At 47.9% G+C, this 21,890-nt stretch overlaps 1 protein-coding gene across 6 annotated transcripts in view; it reads left to right on the top strand.

The window, feature by feature from the left end:
- The window catches only part of KANSL3 (KAT8 regulatory NSL complex subunit 3), a 165,655-nt gene that overhangs the window by 37,224 nt on the left and 106,541 nt on the right, over positions 1-21,890 (top strand). For all 6 annotated transcript variants that reach the window (XM_033947699.1, XM_033947698.1, XM_033947701.1 and 3 more), the window contains exons 6-8: positions 1,175-1,306; positions 11,157-11,273; positions 13,528-13,629. In XM_033947699.1, the coding sequence (XP_033803590.1) occupies positions 1,175-1,306; positions 11,157-11,273; positions 13,528-13,629 (351 nt within the window). The remainder of the gene's footprint in view (positions 1-1,174; positions 1,307-11,156; positions 11,274-13,527; positions 13,630-21,890) is intronic.

The following is a 21,890-nucleotide window of genomic DNA, read 5'->3' as shown; positions in this document are numbered from 1 at the left end:
TAAGGTATTAAGAATTGTTAGAAGTACGCACAATTCTGGTATTTAAAGAAAAAAATGTAGAATTCATATGCTCATATGTCAGATATCCACGTTGGACCACCTCAGAAGTCACATCTACAATTTTTCTCTGAATCTGTCATTGGATTTGTAACTTCAAATAACTAATATTATCCAAAAGCTGTCTGTGACTTCAGACAAACAATTTGTTTTATTGAAAACTTATATAAGGCCTCCTGTATTGGCTCTCTTCATAACCAAATAATTTTCATTTTTCAGTGGTAACAAATGCTGTTGCTCTTTTAGAGTCAAATTTGATCTATAAAATTAACATGTCATGCTTAACATCTCACAGTACTGAATGTAAAGAACAATATCTATTGGTTCCTGTAGGGCTCCTGTATTTTTTTAACAATTATTCCATCCCTTTGATCATTAGAATCCTTAACATATAATCACTTGAATCCACTTGAAACTAAAATGGATAATGCTTATATCCTTTGACAAACGATAATCCTTAAGAAAATAGAGAATTCTATGAATCAGATAAAACCATATATAGACTAATAATTTTTATTTATTTATTGGGATTTATTAATCACTTTTATGAAGAGATTCATCCAAGGCGGTGCACAGCAGGTACAAAAATCACTGATTTGATTTCCACTAAAATTGGTGAATAATTGCACCCTCTGCTGAGATCCTCGACCCAGCCATCCTCTTTTTTTTTTTGATCTGCTGCTGTGTTCTTAAAACCCCCCCACCAAAAATCCTTAATATTAATGTTCATTCAAAACTACTGAAAACTTTAAGATTGAAAGTCAAAACACGTATTTCACATTCGTTTTTATTCAGATTCTTCCTATGATTGGATATCGGGGATAAACAAAAACATTTTTAAAGTTCTTTTCCATCCCTTAGAAATTTCTCAACTGTAGTTCACCTTAAAACCTTTCAGTATTCATTAATAATTCAATATAATGCTTTTTCAGAATTGGAAATGTGATAAATTATAATTCTTCTAGTGATAGAATGTACAAAACTAACCAATTGGAGACATCCTGAGCAATCTAATCTTCTAGATTTTGGTTTGGATAACTTTTGTGTGGGAATTGATAAGTCACTGTTTAGGAAATAATTTGTGATTTTTGAACTTTTGTTTAATTCTCTGCTTCAGATTCCTACTCTGATTGACCGAATGATATTAAGTTCTACCACAAAGACTGGGGGAGCCGGTGCTGAGGCACTGTCACTACTACTGAAGAGACCCTGGGACCCTGCAGTGGGTGTGCTCTCACATAATAAACCGGTAAGTATGCTTAGAATGTGGCTTATGGCTCAGTCTTCTAGTGCCATAAACATTAAATTAGGCAAGCCCAGAAGGAAGCGACGTCACCAGGCTGAATGGCTGCTTAAGCCCACAGTTCCCTGCCAGCCCAGGGCAATATGTTAACATTGCCAGCTTTTACTTGATAGAGTGGGCTCTGTCTGGACAGATTACGCTTATATAGCAGAGATACTACAATTATAAGTAAGAAAAAGATTGCTGAACTTCAGAAGTTTGCATATCTAGGGAGTAGCCATCTGCACCAAGAGGCAGAGACTATGGCCACCTCCAAACACCAACAAGGCAGTGACCCAGTGTCTGATTTGATTGCTGCTGTTCCGGTCTAGGATTCAGTCTGTTTGGATAAAATTAAGTGGTGTTTTTGGGAGATTAAGGCTGACATTGCGGCCTCGTGAGCTGAGATGGTAGTGATCAGATCTGAGTTGCGTGCAGACATTGCTGATTTTGGGCACGCGCATTGATGAAATGGAACAATGTGTGGAGGAATAGGGGCTCAGTTCTCAACACAGGAGAAGAAAATTGAAGTTCTCTCTCAGCAACAAGGGGAACTTCTCGATAGAATTGAGGACTTGGCAGAACAGAAGCCATTGGCAAAATCTGAGATTTTGGGGATTTCTAGATGGCCTGGATTTTCTGGACTGTAAATCGGTAGTTCATAAACTGTTCTCGCACATACTGTCCTTAGTTCAATCGGATGCCCTGCCCGATGATGTGAAAATTGACCGGGCCCATCAAGCCTTGGGGCCAGCGCAGGGAAACCACCCAAAGTGCATTGTTGTCTGTTTTCACAATTTCCAACAAAAGGAAGCTGTCATCGCGGCTGTACGAATTGTGTGGGACACTTATGAGATTTCAGATTTTGCTGACCTCTCACTGATTACTCTGTGACAGTGGAGAGAGCTGGATGAATTTACCGCCAAGTTAAACTCTGAGCAAGTTCACTATCGCTGGACCTATTCATTTGGTCTACAGTTTTTCTACAAGGGTTCATTTTACCAAATTGTGTCCAGAGCATCAGTCTTACAGACTTAAGTCTCTCGGGTGGAATCTGGGTAGTGATATGGATTCTGAACACACTTCTTCATCAACTGGCATTAAGTCCCCACTAAGATGGCAAAGAATGCCTCGGAAGAGAGGGAGGCTACCTTCCACTTTGAACCATCTAAAGAAGAATCAGAATGTGGATTTGTGAAGTTAGTTGAGGGGAGTGGCTCCTTCACAACTACATCTTGTCCCTTGACTGGGTGTATGATGTATCTTTTTGAAGCTTGTATTTCAGCTTGTTTATTTGGTTGTTTGTTAATTGTGTTTTTCTTTAGCACTCTCCAGACCAGTAGAGGTTAACTTTACGATTGGGTATATATCTAATCATGACCAGCAGGTGGAGACTGAAAACAAAACTTTGGGACAGTATATCCTAGCCCCTCCTCTCTATTTCCCTCAGTCTTCTTTCAGTCTCCAGCAGGTGTTGAGTGATCTGTACCCATCTCCCTTGGTAGGGCTGTTGGAATTTGTTTAGGGGTTTATTGTCCCTGTTTTTAGCCGGACGGAGCTTGGACGGACTCTGTTTGGGGGTTCGTCCGACCTCGGGGGTGTCAAACCCGGCGGGTCACGAGCGGGGTCCCTCCCCCCACTTCCTCCACCTCCCCATATTTTTTTAGAGGAGCCTCAGCAGTAAGCCTTGCCCCCTAAATCAAGCAAGGCATATTGCTTAGAGAGCCTGTGGAGTCTGTTCTGTAAAAAAAAAAAAAAAAAAATCCTGAGGTAGTGCTGGTCTGGAGGGTTGTATCCCTTTAAGAAAACTGTATTTTACTGTATTTTTTCAACTAACCGGCACTTTATTACAGCTAGGTCGCGTATGGAGCAATGAGCACTTCTAAAGGGAAAAAGTGCTCATTGTGCTCCAGACGCGAGGCACTCGCGGCCGGCCTGTGCAAGCGGTGTTCAGGCCGGTGCGGTGGAGGAGCTCCGTCGGCAGCGGCTGCAGGCGCCCAGAGCTCCCCGCCGATGGTGCCTCGCGAGTCGGCAGGGAACGGTGGAGAAGCCCGGTCTTCTCCGTCCGCCCACGGAGGGATTCCCCGAGCCGCCGACGGTCGGGTTTTAGAGGATTCCCTCTCAGCTGATATTTTGACAGCTGATGCCGGCTTGCCTGTTTTAGCGGCTGAGACTATTCAGGTCTCTCAGCCGCTGCAGGCTGTGGAGGGAGCAGTTTTGGCGGGAAAGACGCCATTTTCTCTGTCTGGCCCCTCCATTTTGTCTTCCACCTCAGGTGACCTTCCCCCTGTTTTGGCTAAGCAGGGGCAGGTTTCTGCTGGGTCCCCTGCTGTGGCAGGGAGTCCCTTGGGACCCTCGGGGGGTTTTTCCCCTGATTTTTTCTTTTCATTATGCAAAGCCTATTTTCAGGCGGCTGGGGGTCCCGGTTGCGCCCAGGGGGTCTCGGGGGGTGGGGTTTCCTCCGCGCTCCCTGCGGCTTTGCCTCTCTCGTCTGACGTGACGTCCCCTCCGCCGCCTCTCTTGTCCAAGCGTCCGCGGGTGTCGTGGGACGAGGATTTGTGGTCGGAGGAACGTGTCGGTCTGGAGGAGGACCTGGACCCTTCTGAGGAATTCCAGGACCCTCTGGAGGGGACGGAAGCTGGCGGCGGGTTGTCGGGTTTCCCGTTCTCCAGTGACGAGGCGTCCGTGGTGCGCCTTTTTCAGAGAGATGAGCTGCCTGACCTTATTCAACAGGTTTCTTCGGCTTTGCGTTTTGAGGACGCGCCGCCGGAGACTCCGCGTGTGGGGGACCCTCTGTTACGAGGGATCCGTTCCGTTTCCCGCTCTTTTCCTATGCATCAGGATATTCGGGATATTATTCTTGAGCAGTGGAAAACGCCGGAGACGCCGTTTCGGCTGGCGCGCAGCATGGCTCGCCTGTATCCCATTCCTGAAGGGGATCGGGCTACGTTAGCTTCGCCAGTCGTGGATGCGGTGGTCTCGGCTATTTCCAAGCGGCATACCGTGCCTGTTGAGGGCGGTTCTGCCTTGCGGGACTCTGAGGAGCGCAAATTGGAGACCATCCTTAAGCAAAATTTTCAAGTCTCTGCCTTTGGGGTCCAGGCGGCTATTTGTGGGGGACTGGTCGCTCGCGCCGTGTTTCGGTGGGCGGAGCGGGTCTTGGATCGAGAGTCTGACGACTGGTCTCTGGTGGATCAGGAGGTAGCGAAGATTGAGATGGCTGCCTCATTCCTCTCGGATGCTCTGTATGACTTGGTGCGGATCTCGGCTAAGTCCATGGCTTTTGGCGTGGCCGCAAGGCGTGTGTTGTGGCTGCGCGCTTGGGCGGCGGATGCTGCGTCCAAAGCTAAGCTTACTAAATTTCCCTTTCGGGGGTCGTTTTTATTTGGAGAGGACTTGGATAAGTTGATTCAGACTCTGTCGGACTCGAAAGTTCCCCGTTTGCCGGAGGACCGTGCCCGTCCGGCGTCTCGGGGTGGTGCGGCCCGGGGGCGTTTGCGGGAATTTCGCAAGTATCGCCCTGGGCGTGGGGCTGCTTCTTTCCAGTCTCCGGGGTTTTCCCGGGGTCGGTTCTTCCAGCGCATGCAGCCCTTTCGGGGGGCCCGTCGGGGGGCAGGGAATCCCTCCGCCGGTTCCCCCGCTTCCCGTCCTGCACAATGACGCCTTGCCGGCGCCCCCCTTGGTTCCGGTGGGGGCTCGGCTGCGCGAATTTTTCCCCAAATGGGCCGAGATCACGTCCGATCAGTGGGTCCTGGAGGTGGTGCGGGACGGTTATGCCCTGGAGTTCGCCCGCTCTCTGCCGGATTTTTTCCTCGCTTCTCCATGTCAGACTCCGGGGAAGACGCAGGCTTTTCGCCAGACCCTTCAGCGCTTGCTAGATCTCAGGGCAGTTGTTCCGGTGCCCCCTTCGGAGTGGGGCACGGGCAGGTACTCCATTTACTTTGTGGTGCCCAAGAAGGAGGGGACCTTTCGGCCCATCCTCGATTTGAAAGGGGTCAACAGGGCTCTCAAGATTCCCTCTTTCCGTATGGAAACTCTGCGGTCGGTCATTCTGGCGGTTCAGCCGGGGGAGTTTCTCACTTCTCTCGATCTGACGGAGGCCTACTTGCATGTTCCCATTCGGGCCTCTCATCAGCGTTTCCTGCGCTTTGCGATCTTGGGTCGGCACTATCAGTTCTGTGCGCTTCCCTTTGGGCTGGCCACGGCTCCCCGGACGTTCACCAAGGTGATGGTGGTCGTCGCGGCAGCCTTGCGGTCGGAGGGCATCCTGGTACACCCCTACCTGGACGACTGGTTAATTCGGGCCAAGTCGTTGCAGGAAAGCTCCCGGGTTACGGCTCGGGTGGTGGAGTTTCTCCGGTCGCTGGGCTGGGTGGTCAACCTTTCCAAGAGTCGGTTGGTTCCGGCTCAGCGTCTGGAGTACCTCGGGGTGCTGTTCGACACCTCCTTGGGGAAGGTCTTCCTCCCAGAGGCCCGGGTGAGCAAATTGCAGTCTCAGATTCGCCTGCTTTTGGCGTCCCGGTGTCCTCGGGCGCGAGATTTCCTCCAGGTCCTGGGGTCGATGGCGGCGTCCCTGGACGTGGTGAGGTGGGCGCGGGCCCACATGCGTCCTCTTCAGTATGCTCTGCTCCGGAGGTGGTCTCCCCAGAGGCACGGGATGGATGTTCCGGTTCCCCTGCGAGGCTTGGCGCGCTGCAGTCTGCGTTGGTGGCTCCGGACCCCTCACCTAGTTCAGGGGGTGGGTCTGGATCTTCCGCAGTGGACGGTGCTCCTTACGGATGCGAGTCTCCTGGGTTGGGGGGCCCAGTGCCTGGGTCACTCAGCTCAGGGAACCTGGTCCACGGAGGAGGCCTCCTGGTCGATCAACGTGTTGGAGACCAGGGCGGTCCGGCTGGCGCTGTTGGCTTTCCACTCCCTTTTGTTGGGCAAGTCGGTCAGAGTCCTGTCGGACAATGCCACGGCGGTGGCTTATGTCAATCGTCAGGGGGGCACCAAGAGCACTCTGGTGGCGCAGGAGGCGGCTCGGCTCATGGTTTGGGCGGAGTCGCATCTTCTGGACCTCTCGGCCTCTCACATTGCCGGGGTAGAAAACGTTCAGGCGGACTTCCTCAGTCGTCACTTCTTGGATCCGGGAGAGTGGTGTCTCGGCGCCGAGGCGTTTCAGTTGCTAGTGCGTGCTTGGGGGCAGCCCCTGATGGATCTGATGGCTACAAGTGGCAACGCCAAAGTACCCCGCTTCTTCAGTCGTCGCAGGGACGGTCTGGCCGAGGGTCTGGATGCTCTGGTCCAACCGTGGCCAACGGAGGGGCTGTTGTATGTGTTCCCTCCTTGGCCATTAGTGGGCAGAGTACTGCTTCGCGTTGTTCGCCATCCGGGGCTGGTGGTTTTGGTGGCTCCGGATTGGCCTCGTCGTCCGTGGTATGCGGATCTGGTGAGGCATCTGGTGGCGGATCCTCTTCCTCTGCCTCTCGGGTGCGATCTTCTGACGCAGGGTCCCATTCCCATGTTCGACCCGTCTCCCTTTTGTCTTACGGCTTGGCTCTTGAAAGGGGCCGCCTGAGTAAGAAGGGATATTCCGACAAGGTGATCTCTACACTTTTGGGGTCCCGGAGGCTTTCTACCTCTCGGGCTTATGTACGGGTTTGGCGTCTTTTTGAGGAATGGTGCCGAGCGCGGGGAGTGGTCTCCTTTCGCGCTTCTCTGCCTAACATTCTAGAGTTTTTGCAGGATGGCCTGGATAGGGGCCTGGCCTGGTCTTCTCTTCGGGTTCATCTGGCGGCCCTGTCGGCTTTTCGGGGGCTGGTGACAGGTCAGCGTTTGTCAGCCATTCCTGATGTGATTCGCTTTCTTAGGGCGGCCAAGTTGCTCAGGCCTCCCATAAGGCCCTCGATTCCCTCTTGGGATCTCAATCTGGTTCTCTCCGTTCTAGTGCGCCCTCCTTTCGAGCCGTTGGATGGCTGTTCGTTGAAGGACCTTACGCTGAAGTCGGTCTTTTTGGTGGCCATTACTTCCGCTAGACGGGTGTCGGAGCTACAGGCTTTCTCTTGTAGGGCTCCCTTCCTGGAGTTTTCGAAGGAGCGGGTTGTTTTGCGGCCTGTTCCTTCCTTTCTGCCGAAGGTAGTTTCTCCTTTTCATGTCAATCAATCGGTGGTCCTCCCGGTCTTGGGTAGTCGGGAGGGTTCTTCTGAGCAACGACAGCTGCGCAAGTTGGATGTCGGTCGGGTCCTCCATGCTTATGTGCAGCGGACCCGGGAGTTTCGGAGTTCCGATCATCTCTTTGTGCTTCTGGCGGGTCCTCGTCGGGGGGCTGGCGCTTCTAAGGCTACTATTGCGCGCTGGATCAAGGAGATGATTGCTTCCGCTTATCTTCTGAGTCAGAAGCCGGTTCCGGAGTTTCTCAAGGCTCATTCCACTAGGGGTCAGGCGGCTTCTTGGGCTGAGTCGTCGCTTGTGCCTCCGGTGGATATTTGTAAGGCTGCGGTTTGGTCCTCCTTGCATTCTTTTGTTCGGCATTATCGGGTTGATGTTCAGGCGCGTCGGGACGCGGTGTTCGGTGAACGTGTACTGGTATCGGCCCTTCGGGGGTCCCGCCCGTGAGGGGACTGCTTTGGTACGTCCCAATCGTAAAGTTAACCTCTACTGGTCTGGAGAGTGCTAAAGAAGGAGAAATTAGGTTCTTACCTGCTAATTTACTTTCTTTTAGCTTCTCCAGACCAGTAGAGGTCCCCACCCTGTCTGTTGTTGTTGTTGTTGGGGCTGTTGCGCGGGCAGTTTTTGGTTTTTGCTGCGGGTTCTAGTATTTTTCTAGGGCCGGGGAGTATTGAAGAACAGCGGCTGTGGCTCGGCTGGCTTAGCTGGCGAGCTGTGGGGACCTTCTTCCTTCGGGAATTTCTCCTCTGCATTTTCCAACAGCGTTTTTGGGTATGTTATTTGTTACTCCTTTCGGAGTATTGTTTTTTCTCTCTGTTGTTTTCCAGTTCTTGGTTCTGCTTGGCTATTCGGCAGACTGAGGGAAATAGAGAGGAGGGGCTAGGATATACTGTCCCAAAGTTTTGTTTTCAGTCTCCACCTGCTGGTCATGATTAGATATATACCCAATCGTAAAGTTAACCTCTACTGGTCTGGAGAAGCTAAAAGAAAGTAAATTAGCAGGTAAGAACCTAATTTCTCCTTCTCTCAAAATGGGCGGATATTGCCCTGGGTTGGGGTCCTTCTATCTGGTGCCTTGGTTTACGGCTTGGGAATTAATTTTTTTATGAGTTATAACATCCAGACACAGAAACTTTGGGAGTTGTTTCATCCTCAGCTTATGTGTACCAGAATGGTTCGAGCCTGCTGGATTATAACATAATTACACTTAATGTCAAAGATCTGAACTCTCCTTACAAAAATCAGTCTGCTTAATGAGGCGAAGACTTAGTGCCTCAATCTGCTTAGTACAGGAAACTCATTTCAAAAGGCACAAACAACACTCAAAAACCATTTTATTAATATTTAGGAGAACGGGGGTCTTTCCTGGACTTTAATGTTACAGTTTTTCATTCACTGGATAATACAGCTGCAGTAAAATATTACAGGCCGGATAGAAAGGTATGATTGATGTCTGGAGATTCTCTTACTCCATTAAGTTACTATTCTCCTGTTCATGAATCTTATTCAAGAATTGATTTCATCTTTCTAGACAGGCAGATTGTAGCTTCTTTAAAGAAGACTGAGATTGACACTATATTACTTGGTCAGACCATGTGCCTATGCTAGTTAGTCTCTCCTTCCACAGTAGTGATAAACCCCTTACTTTCTGGTGACTTAATTAGGGGCTACTGGATAATAAAGATGTGATGGCAGTTTTGAATCAGCTTATCCCTGAGTTCTTTGCACAAAATTTGACATCAGTTATGTCAGTAGTGATGGTATGGAATAGCTTTATGGCATGTCCCAATAAGGGGTGACTTTTGGGCAATCCCATCACACATGAAGAAAAGATCCCTACTGCCCACAATTCCTCAAACACAGATCAGTGATCTGTGTGTACATTCTATGCAATCGTACCAGGGTTAGGTACCACTGATAAAGCATTCTATATCTGTTTTCTACCAAGGAACTCATAATTGAAGTGCACAACAAATTCTGAAACTGCTTCTTCCAGTGAAGGGTAGATTGAGCATGGCCTAGTAGGTCTTTCCATAGTGATATAAATTTAATAGTGCGAGCATTCTGTCTGATAAGGGCCTTATGAAATCTAGAAATACACCCTTTTCCACTACTACCACTGAGAGCCCATTCTAAGGGGGTTTCGGTCAGTTTTAGCTCCCCAAGGGCCTTTCGTTGTATAAAGTTTTTCACTTGCCTATAATGAAAATGATCTTTAGAGTTTAATTCATAAGCCTCCACCAAGTCCAAGAAAGCCAAAACCTTACCATCTTCAATAAAATCTCCCAGATCAGCAAGACCCTGGTGCACCCAGGCTGTATAGCGAGAGTCCATCCTACCCAGCAAGAACCCCTCTGCCACCCATAATGGTGTGCCTAGAAAGTAGTGTCTGCTGCGGAGCAATTGGGCCTAAGTCCTAGCCCAAATAGCAAAGGTGTGGCTCAAATAGGGATTAGACCCTTTCATCAAGCTCTGGGTTTCTTTTATGGGCAACCAGAAGAGTGCCCCACAGAGACTCTGGTGTGGTTTAATCCAACTCTTGGAGCGATCTTTACACCAAATCAGGAAAGACTTTAATTGGGTGGCAGTATAATAATGTTGCAAGCAAGGGACTGCTATACCCCCCTAGGCCTGAAATTGATATAATACATTCCTTTGTACCCTAGAGGGGTGGGGGGGGGGGTCTACTCTTCCAGATACACTGAAACACTTTTCTAGAAAGTCTGTGGAAAAAAAGTGACTGAGAGTGGGCTAGGCAAAGCCAGAAAAAGAAATAGAAGCTTGGGGAGAACCATCATCTTTACACTCTGAATCCAGCTAAACCAAGAGATATGGGAATTTTCCCATCTATCGAGATCAGCCTATAAGAATTTCAGCAGGGGTGGGAAATTAAGTTCAAACAGAGATTGAGGCTGAGCAGCAATGTTAACCTCCAAATATTTAATGAATTTGGTCGCCCATTTAAATGGAAAGCTAGATTTTAACTGGATACACTCCCTCTTACTATTAAGGATTGTCCATATTGGTTTTAAAACCAGATACTCATCCAAACTGAGCAAACTCCTCTATTATCCCCTGAAGGGAGGTAGTGGGGTGTGTGACTGTGAGTATAATGTCATCAGCAAACGAGTAGTTTAGTGTGGACTGTGGATTTCCTCACAAACAATACCACTGATCCGCTGCTGGGAATGGCCAATACACTCTGTCGAAGGTTTTTTCTGCATCAATTCCCAACAGCAGATCAGGGGAGTCTCCCCATTGGACTTACCAGATTAAGCGAAGAAGCCTACGGATGTTCTCAAATGTCTGTCTCCTCTCGATAAAGCCAGCCTGGTCATCTTGTGCCAGGTTCGGCATGTGTCGTCATAACCCACAGGCTAAAATCTTTGTAAAGATCTTATAGCCCATGCCCAACAGAGAGAGAGGCCTGTAGGAGCCACAATTAGAAGGGTCTTTGCCTGGTTTCAGTATCAAAGTAACCTCCGCCAGGCGCCAGGAATGACGCAATTTTTTACTCTGTCCAAGGCTATTAAACACAGCCATGAGGGGGCCAACCACCAAATGCTTAAAACATTTATAAAAGTGTTTGGTAAAGCTGTCTATACCTGATGTGACTCTTGAACCACAGAATCACACCTGACTTATATAAATGCTGTTATTTTTGCAGAATAAACTACCTGGCTCGCCTTTGATTCTTATTGCTCCCTCAGGACCTTCCAACTCCATTTTTCCCACATCACGACGGCACCGGTTCTGGCAGTCACAGCTCTCCTGCTTGGGAAAGGTTTGTGAACCAGACAGCATTCATGCATGATGTGCTGGGGGTAGCAAAGCTATTTATCTATAAGCATGGGTGCAGTGTATCTTGTGCCAGGATGGATAGTCCACAGGCATTCAGGGAAGGGATACATGGTTCTGTTTTGGAACTTGTATGGCACTGGGGATATTACTTTATGGGCTGTGGCACTTTCTGCAGGACTTAGCACTAAGCCCACTGATCGTGTTTGCGATCATGTACCGACCTGATTCACTAACCTCATGACCGATCATCCTCCGATATGATCTGCATATGCAAATGAGGGGAAATGGCATGCAAAGAATGAAGGGCCTCGATTCACTAAACAAATGCAGGCACACCAACTGGGCTGGCTGATCCCAAAACAAGCGACTGCTGAGTACCAGTCGCTTGTGCAAAAACCCTGCGCTCTGCCCTGACTCTCCTGCTCTTGCTGCCCCAAATCTATAGTTTTAACCCATGGGTTTAAAGCGAGGCTGCACTATGGCGTGCAGTGCAGCTGCACTTTAAACCCATGGGTTATAAAATGCAAATAACCCCCCCCCAAAAAAAAAAAATCCACAGGTTAAAACCACAGGCTCATGAAAAAGTAAAGTTTCCAACTCTGTTAAAAAAAAAAGTTTCCAGTTCTTCCTTGCGCGGAGAGCATGCACAGACCATCTACAGGTAAAGAAGATGGTCTGCGCATGCATCAGGATCACTCTCCAGCAATCCATTTGGTTGGTGGGGGGCATGCCTCCGATCACCCTCATTTACATGAGGATGCATTGTGGATCAGTCGGCCTGCCATGGATCACCCAAGGTTCGGATAGGATCGGGAAGGTTAGTGAATCTAGGCCTTGGAGCAGTACATCCTGGCCTCTATGGTTGATGTTTCCTTTGAGCAGGAAGGTGAAAATTTCCTCAAACATATATTAGTTGGATGTAGTATGTGAAATGGTGGGGTGGAGTGATAAATTTGGTATGAAATAATAATAAACAACCTTGGACTGACCATCTGTAGGGATATAGGGATTAATATAACACTAGTGTTTAAGCCCGTTACATTAATGGGTGCTAGTAGAGCCTCCTTCCCTCACATGTGCCCTATTTTCTGCCCCAGCTCCAAACCCATTTTTACGCCCCTCCTCCCACCACGGTCCAACAGCACCTCTTCCCTGCTCCCCCGGTCAGCAACACCTCTTCCCTGCTCCCCCGGTCAGCAGCACCTCTTCCCTGCTCCCCCGGTCAGCAGTACCTCTTCCATGCTCCCCTGGTCAGCAGGACCTCTTCCCTGCTCCCCTGGTCCCTCTTCCCTGCTCCCTCGGTCAGCAGCACCTCTTCCATGCTCCCCTGGTCAGCAGCACCTCTTCCCTGCTCCCCCGCTCAGCAGCACATCTTCCCTGCTCCCCCGGTCTCTCTTCCCTGCTCCCCTGGTCAGCAGGAACTCTTCACAAATCTCTCGCCTGTAGCAGCGGCCGCAGCCCTCTACACACGCTGCTTCACAGCCTTCAACTGCCCTGATTTGATTTGCCGCATCTCTGATGATGTCATCAGGGACGCGGTGGAGCAATCAGGGCAGTTGAAGGCAGCGAAGCAGCGTGTGTAGAGTGCTGCGGCCGCTGCTAGAGGTGAGAGGTTTGTGGGGACCGCATGAAGGGGGGGCGGCAAGGAAGTAAGGATAGCGGTCAGACCGCGTGAAGGGATTCGTGTGCGCGGGGGGGGGATGGTGGCGACGACACACGGAAACCGACTCCTCCTGGGGTCCGCGGGAAGGGAAGGGTGGGGTGGCAAAGGACTTGGGTCCTGGGCGGCGGAGTCAGTTTTTCGGTTCGTCCCGGGGGGGGGGGGGGGGGGCGGTCTTTGTACCCCAGTCCCGGCTTGTGGAGGCGATCGTCGGGTGGCTTGGAGAAGGCTTGTGGAGGCGATCGTCAATGTGTGAAGAAACTTCCGTATTGTGAGGTGGCTGTGACGTAAAACCCGCGCATGCGCACTCGTGTTTTCGCGACGGATCAGGGAACACGTTTTTGTTAGTGCACATGCGCGGCCTATCATTTTATTATATTAGATAACATAAAAATTTACTTGTATATCTCAGTCACCGTTTTCTAAGCGGTTTACAAAAGAAAAAATAATACAGAAGAATGAAAAGTTTTAATCATTTGTGTACGAGTGCAGAATATAGCAAGATTGTTTAAACAATGTTATTGTGTTCTGCTGTCATGCCTTTTGTCTCCTTATTTATAGCCTGGTCTCTCCACAGGTTATTCCTGTTGCCACCCACCTGCAGAATAATGGAAGTGGTATTAGTGTCTTGCAGTATCTGGAGCACATGATCAGCACTTTGAGGGGTAAAGTTCTTGAGGTACAGTGTGAGCATTAACAAAATGAGATCTTTACATCAGCTTGATAGTAGATGTTAAAAAATACCCATATTATTGTATAACACTTGCTCTCACACTCAAATCTGTTAAATCAAGCGTAGGTTATGAGTAGCTGTAGGAGTTCCTGGTGAGAATATAGGACTGGGCCTCTAGCGATCCATGGTGAGATCATACTATGTACAGTTCTGATCATCTTGAAAAAGATAAAGCAAAATTTAGAAAAGGGCAATAATGATATAGGGGATAGAATAGCTTTTTATGACTAAGACCTTATAAGCTAAGGTTTTTAACCTTGGAGAAGATTTTAATGTCCATAAACCATTATTATATATATATATCAAAAACCATTAAATACTTAGACTGGTGGGTAGACCTTAAATTAAATTCCTCTAGTAGTTGAAATTTAATTTAAGGTCTACCCACCAGTCTAAGTATTTAATGGTTTTTGATATATATAAGTTCTTTGTTGTATCGCATAAACCATTATTAACCACGTCTAGTGTGACAAACATTCCATTCCTGAATGTGTAGGTAGAGAATCCTTTCTTGTGAGAATTCTTGTAGGGAACTTCTTTAGCTTTCTTTTGCTCTGCCTCCCATCCTTCTGTGCTGTCCTCCAACTCCTCAGTTGTCTCTCTACAAGCGAGATGGTAGGAGCCAGTCTCTTCTGCTCATGTTTATTTTTCAATTATATTCGTTTTTTTGGACCATTTGCGAGGCTTTTTGGTGCTGCAAAGGATCTCGCTTTTGGGACAGCTCTGGCTGCGGGAGAGCGCAGACTCTGAGGTTGAGGGTCTGCTTCAAAGGGGCAGACTGCTTTGCAGTGCACCCTGCTTTGCCTGCACTATAAGTTGGGGGCTCAGGGACCATTCCTTTGGGAGCAAGGCTTGCCCCAGATTCTTCCGCAGTGGGCTTGAGCGCAGGCTGAGTGGCTCCATGGTGGTTTTTTCAGGATTGGGGCTGACTGATTTCCTCCCCCCATTTGCATGTGCATGATCCAGTGGGGGGATTGAAGACTCCAGCCATTTCAGTGGTCCCGAGAGACAGACAGAAGACACAAGCAATTTGGATTCCAGGCTTCTTGAGGCAGAGGATCTCCCTGTAAGCTGTTTGCAGTTTTCACACATGCAGCTCTCAGCACATAGCATGCACATGAGGCGGGACTGGAGCTTCTGGATTTGCAACCTCTGGTTCCTTGGAGGTTCTAGTGTTAAGGCCAGTTGGTCCGATGGCCCAGCAAAAAGACCAGATTTGAACCGGGAGCAGTGCAAGTGCATCCCCAGAGAAGTGCAGCTGTGACACGGCTGCAAAACCCTATAAAGGAACTTGTGAGCATCAGCAGGATGCCTTAGTCAGGGGTTCCCCCCCCCCCAAATTCATTAATATGATGTTTGAAGCTTACATGATTAAGAAGGGCTGCATAGAACCCTTGGGAATTGCTGCCCTGCTGGCACCGGAGGTTCCCCTTCTCCCTCCAAGAGCAAAATTCCCCAGCAACACTGCCATACACAAGACTGGGAAGTTCAGCCTTAGGAAGTCTGGGACAAAATGGGCTCTATTTCAATTCTTTAATCTCCCAGTCAGTGTCCTCTGTAGCAGGGGATGCTGCATCAGCTTCATCTGTAGGGGGGCTGGATCTGCATCTGGTGGAGGACCCTGATCTCGGGAAGGACCCGACTATGCACAGACTGTTTAAGCCTGGAGGAATCCCTCCAGGAATTAAACATAGAGACTTCAAAGTCCTCTGCTACACTGTGCTCGCTTATGAGCAGCACATAGGCAAAGACCTCCTGTTTTCAATCTCATCAAGACGCTACAATAATACTCACAGACCATTGGTAGGTCCCAGAGGGGCTCTTTTGGGTGGCAATGGCAAAGCTGTCTGATGGATATGGAATTTAACCAGCTCTTTGTTCTTCCGAAAGTGGATTCACTTTTGGCGCAGGTTACAAAGCATATCTCCCTTTCCAGTGAAGGTGGCATGGTATTAAAGATGCCCAGGACCGCAGATTGGATTTTGTTCATAAGGAGCTCTTTGAGGCTGCGGCCTCAGGTTTGAAAGTTAAGTAGCGGCGTTGTCTTTTGTTGCCTGGGCTTGCCACTCCAAGTTGTGCCATGATCTGGAGACTATTGTCAGGAGGAATCTCCAGTTTTTAATGTCTGAAGTGGATTATGTAGCTGATGCTCTGTACAATCTTTCAGAGTTGTGAGCAAAATGTCTGCTTATTCCATTTCTGCCCACAGGATGCTGTGGATAAGACAGTGGACAGGGGATTCCTCCTCCAAGGCAACCCTGAGTAAATTTTTCATTTAAGGATATTTACTCTTTGGTAGAGATCTGGCTGATCTTATGGCCAGCATATGGATTGCAAACTTAAGTCTTTACTGGACAGCAGACCTTGAGCCCTTAGGGTCAGGTTGTGATGATTTTTGGGCTTCCAGATGACATTGTCAGTTTTTGGGAGGGCCTTTGGGCCAGAGATTCTTTCAAAACTCCAGACAAAGATATTGGGGGGAGAGGGGATGCTCTTCAGGATCCCACTCCGCTACAACTCCCAAGAAACAGTTATGATGCCAAGCCATCAGCTGAGTCTCCACGCATAGGAGGGAATCGGCCTATTGGGGACATTGGGTGGAGATCACTACAGATTGCTGGATGCTAGATATTATATGGGAGGGATAAAAGCTTGAGTTCTTTCATCCCCTCTCGGACCTTTTTTTAGACTCTCCATTTGGGAGGTCGGGAAAGATCGGCTATGAGAGGCTGAATTCTGCGCAGGATCATGGCGCACTAGGGGCCAGTGATTCTAGCAGCACCAGACTGGCTCAGACAACTGTGGCATGCAGAACTGGTCCATCTACAAAGGGAACAAAGTCTCAAATTTCCTGGTCATCCCTGGCTGCTCATGCAGAATCCAATTGCCCTGCTGAATCCAGAATACTTTGGTCTTATGGCATGGCTCTTGAGCATACAGTGCCAATGCATAAAGGCTATTTAGATGGAGTGGTCTCTATCCTTTTGAGATGTAGGAAGAAGGCTACTATAGCAGCATATATGAAAACCTGGAAGCGCTTCCAAACTTGGTGCATTCAGAGGAGTGAGGACCCGAGCTTGGCTTTGATCTCTCTGGTACTCGCCTTCCTGCAGGAAGGTTGGGAAAAAGGCCTAGTGGTTGGTTCCCTGAAAGTTCAGGTTGCGGGGCTGTCCTGTTCTGGGTCTAGGATTAATAAGAGCACAGTAACTGCACATCCAGGTGTGGCCAGGTTTTTGAAGGTCACCTTATGCCTCTGTCCTCCAATCAACAGCTTTTTCCAACATGGAATTTTAATTTGGTCCTCCGGGTGCTGGTGGGAGCACCTTACGAATCTCTGGAGCAAGCTTCCCTGATGGACCTCACAATCAAGGCAGTGTTTTTGGTAGCAATTACCTCCGCCCAACAAGTGTCAGAACTTTAGGCTTTTTACTGTCAGAGATCCATTTCTCAGAATTTTGGATTCAGGCATGGTCTTACACATAGTCCTAACTTTCTTCCTAGAAGTGGTATCTAGCTTTCTCATCAATCAAGAAGTCTGTTTACCTGCCTTCACTTCAGGATTGAGAGAGTAATTGCTTATTGAAATTGTTAATGTACGCAGACTTTTACTGCAGTATCTAGAGTTTACAAATGAATTTCGATGGTTGGATCATCTGTTCATATTGGCTGTGTCTGCCCTTTAAAGATCAACCAGCCTTGAAAGCGACCATTTCAAGATAGATACATATGGCCATTTTTTCAGCCTACTGTATATCAGAAGTGGAAAATGTCCGCTTATAGCCATAAAGGTGCACTCTACTAGAAGTGCAGCTTCCTCTTTGTTTGACTCTTTGGTGGTGTCTCCAGATGAAATCTGTAGAGCTGCCACTTAGTCTTCTCTCCATAAGTTCACAAAGTTTTTTTTACAGGGTGGATGTTGCGGCCAAACAGGTCTCTGCATTTGGATCTTCAGTTCTGACAGCAGGCTCATCTGTCCCATCATAAATTCGAAGGACCGCTTTGATATATCCCACACATTCAGGAATGGAGTGTCTGTCACACTAGTAGGAAAGATTATTACTACTACTACTACTATTTATCATTTCTTTAGTGCTGAAAGGTGTATGCAGCACTGTACATTTAACATTCAATAGACTATCCCTGCTTGGAAGAGCTTACATTCTAATTTGGACAGACAGGACATCTCAGGGTTGGGGGGAAGCTTCTAACAGAAGGAATGATTTGATGGGTATAGGTATCTGACGGTGAGTGGGAGTTGAAACCAGCTTCAAAAAAGTGAGCTTTTAGCTTGGATTTTGAATACTACTAGAAACGGGGTATGATGTATTGACTCTGGCAGCCTGTTCCATGCATATGGCATGGCAAGAAAGAAGGGATGGAGTCTGGAGTTGGTAGAAGAGAAGGGTACAGATAAAAAGGACTTAACCGATGAATGGAGTTCACGGGGGGGGGGGAGGGGGAGAGGATTAGCACAGGGGAAGATAAGTGAGGAGAGATATTGAGGGGCTACAGAGTGAATGCATTTGTAAGTCAGTAAGAAGAGTTTAAACTGTATTTGGAAATGGATAGAGAGCCAATGAAGTGACTTGAGGAGAAGGGTAATGTGAGCATGGTGGCTTTTGTGGAATATAAGTATTGCAACTGCATTTTGAAGAGATAGCAGGAGAGATAGATGGTTGAGAGAAAGACCTGAGAGAGGTATGTTTCAGTAGTCTAAATGAGAGCGTGGATAAGGGTTTTGGTAGCGTGCTTGGAGAGGAGAGGTCAGATTTTAATAATCTTATAGAGGAAGAAGATTATTGAGGTAAGAACCTAATCTTTCCATAGACTTGGAAAAGTCATTGTTTATCTCTGGGTATGAGTAACAAAGAAGATCTCTTCTTTGAGATTCTGCCAGGTAGTTGTGATCTAGATTGACCATTGTCAGAGAGAGGGTGCTGGGCTTGAAAGACTTATGATTTAACCCAGTATGGTACATTTGATGATCTTGTTTAACATATTGCATAATTTGGAAAGGAGATGATTTTTCTTGGGCATAGAAAATATCTGGAAAGGAGGTATGGAGAAGAAAAACTTTCAGATCACAAAACATTTTCATGTTGAGAGTAGTTGCATATCTTTAGAGAGAATGAATACCAAACTGACCTCTGAGAGAAACAAATTCTGTGTGCAGCTGAAGAGGGTCATGTGATGCATGCCACATGTTAGCTATTGCAGATTTTATCCCAGGACAAGCAGGCAGCATATTCTTACGTATGGGATGACGTCATCAACGGAGCCCCAGTACAGACCACTTTAAAAGTGCATCAGCACTTTAAGATCTTAGAAAGTTCACGACAGCCCGAACTGCGCATGCGCGAGTGCCTTCCCGACCAACGCAGGGCGTGCGGTCCCTCCAGGTTTGTTTTTTTTTGTTTCCGTGGAGCTAAGAAGTCGCGTTTTCAACGGCTGTTGAAAAAATTTTCATGTCGCTGCCTTCCCGCTCTCGCGGCTTCTGACTTTTCAGTCAGGTTTCTATTCTTTTACTTTTCTTCTTTCGTTTTATTAAAAAAAACAAAAAAATATTTTATATTCTTTGTTTTTTCTTTTCCTGTTGGTTCGGCAGACCTTTATGGATTGCCCTAGCTTTTGTTTCTCCTATGGCTGTCTTAGCATTCCTGGCCCTTCCGCTGATAATTCTTACGGGTAGTTGCTGTGCTCGGGCATTTGCGGTCACCGCCATCCACTGCTGCTTCTCACATTGTCGGGCCCTCGACGTTGCCGATTTTTGCTTCCTCTGCTTTTATTTTTTTTCAACAGCGCATTTTCACTCCGCTTCAACAGCAGCTCCTGTTCTGCGCCGTCAGGAATCCGGTGCCCACCGCTTTTCCGACACTGGGCCATATTAATCAAGCCCACATCGACGCCGAGAATGGGTCTCCTTTTGCTGTCTCCGGTGTCGCACCTCCAGTGGGTAAGTTGGCTGCCTAACTTTTCCCTGCTCTCTCTCTCTGGGCTTCGGGTCATAGTAGCAGTGAGTCTAATCCTTCCGACCTCTAACAGCCCTACCTTTTGCTCCACTTCGGTATCGATGAGTGCCTTGATACCGGCATTCTCATCTCTGGAGCGTCGAGTGGCGCTGAAGGTACCAGCTGAAAAAAGCCAATGGTATCGGTGCTTTTCTCTAATGCAGCGTATAACACAATTGCTGCAAGAAGACTTAAGGGAGGATTTTTGGCTGCTTTTGCCGACTCCCATGTTGACATAGACTCTCTTGGTGCCGGTTCAGTCTGAGCTATCGCCTCCGGTGGTTCCTACCCGGGAGTTTTCAGTAGCGGCACCGATTCTGGTAGCGGCACCTACATCGACTGTCTCCTGACACCGATCTTCTTCTCCTCCATATCGGTACCATCTATCAAAGCTCTTCGCAAGTCAAAGCATTTGGATCTTTTGGTACCATCTGTTTGCCACCGCCCCACATTGCTAGAGATTCAGATCTCTCAGGGGGTTTTGAACAGGAACTTTTGCTCTTCGACATCAAAGGTTTTACTTGCCTTTCTTCTCAGGAAGCTCCTTTACCACATTTTTCCTGGAGATGTTAGGGCTTTATCCATTCCTTTAGAGGCGGATTCTAAAGCATCTAAACAATTCTTAGATACTTTAGTTTTAATCAGCCATCCAGGGAGTTCTTCCAACTTTGCAACTCTGCTTACAATACCGGTGGCTTCCTGCTCTTTGGACTACCTATACAGGATGGTTCCCTTTTCAAATTTGATGCACCTCCACTCCCTTATACATCTCTTCTCGGGAATGAGTGTCTGTTCCTTTGTACCTCCTAGTGGAGAGGACAAGACTACATCGGTTTGACTCGCGTCGCTATCAGAATGCTATCTTGGCCAACCGGTCTGGTATTTCCATTTTCCTTTTACCTGAATCATTTGGTGCAACAACTAGCCACGTTCCAAAATATCTTCTGGAACATAAACTCCTAGTTTTTTTCAACATTTTATTTCAACCTTGCTTCACATTTGCAAGTGCATGGTTGCATCAACACAGGCCGCCTTTGCCTTGGTTTCTCGTGCAGCAGCATTGTCAGTTGCTATGAGGCACCTTGCCTGGCTTAGGGGGTCTCAGCTGGCCATTGCACACCACGACAGCCTCCTAAATGCACCTCATTTAGGGGACAAATTATTGCCCTTTCATGGAAAAGACTGCTCAGGTGTTCTCTGCTGCAAGCCCAGATAGGACACTCTGGGCATGTCCACCATGAAGCCTTCTCCTCGGTCCTTTACACCTTTGATTGTGTTCCAGTCTCAATCCAGGAGCAACCACATCAGCAACACCACAACCCATAGGCTGTTCCGTACACATTCATACAGCCTTTTTTGACGTGTTTCTTCAGAATAATCAATCTCCCCTTTTTTCCATTTAATGCCTCAACCCATTGAAGGCTATCTTCAGTTCTTTATAGATCGTTAAGAGCTCATCACCTCAGATCGCTGGATTTTCACTATTATGTGGCAGGGTTACATACTCAATTTACATATCTTGCCTTCAGACCATCTCCCAAGCGAGTCTGTTTTGGACTTTTCACAGTCCTCCCTTCTTCTTCAGGAGGTTCAGTCTCTTCTCCTGCTTAATCCCATCGAGGACGTTCTCTTCGATCAGCGGGGTCAGGCATTTTCCTCCCATTCCTTCTAGATACCCAAGTAGGCCGTCGGTCTGAAACCCATCCTGACTCTCAGACCTCTCAACCTATTTATTGTCTAGGAGAAATTCAAGATGATTTCCTCGCCCTGCTTTCTCCTCTCCTCTATTTGAACGACTGCTCTGCTATCTAGATTCCACAGAAACCTATGCGCATATTCCAATCCATCCAGCTTCCAAGGAGTAACTTTCAACTCAATTGGTGTCTTTACCAGTACAAGGTACTTCATTTCGGCCTGGCATTTTTTCCCAGAGTCTTCACGAAGTGCCTAAGTTTAGTGGCCGCATCTCTCCGATCTCAGGCCTTCAAGTCTTTCCTTACCCGGACGACTGGTTGATGTAGGCTGTTTCATTTCTGGATGTGGTCTAAGTAACATCTCAGACCATTTTCTTTTTTTCAGTCACTAGGATTCTAAGTCAACTTCCCCAAATCACATCTCTCTCCGACTCAACGTCTGCAGTTCATGAGAGCGTTTCTTCCTCCAGATCGCCTTCAGGCTCTCATCCATCTGTGTCAGCAA

The sequence above is a fragment of the Geotrypetes seraphini genome, chromosome 6, assembly GCF_902459505.1.
Source record: "Geotrypetes seraphini chromosome 6, aGeoSer1.1, whole genome shotgun sequence".
NCBI classification, from domain to species: domain Eukaryota; kingdom Metazoa; phylum Chordata; class Amphibia; order Gymnophiona; family Dermophiidae; genus Geotrypetes; species Geotrypetes seraphini.
Note: the sequence above shows the minus strand (reverse complement) of the source record. Positions and strands in the feature narration are given on the sequence as shown.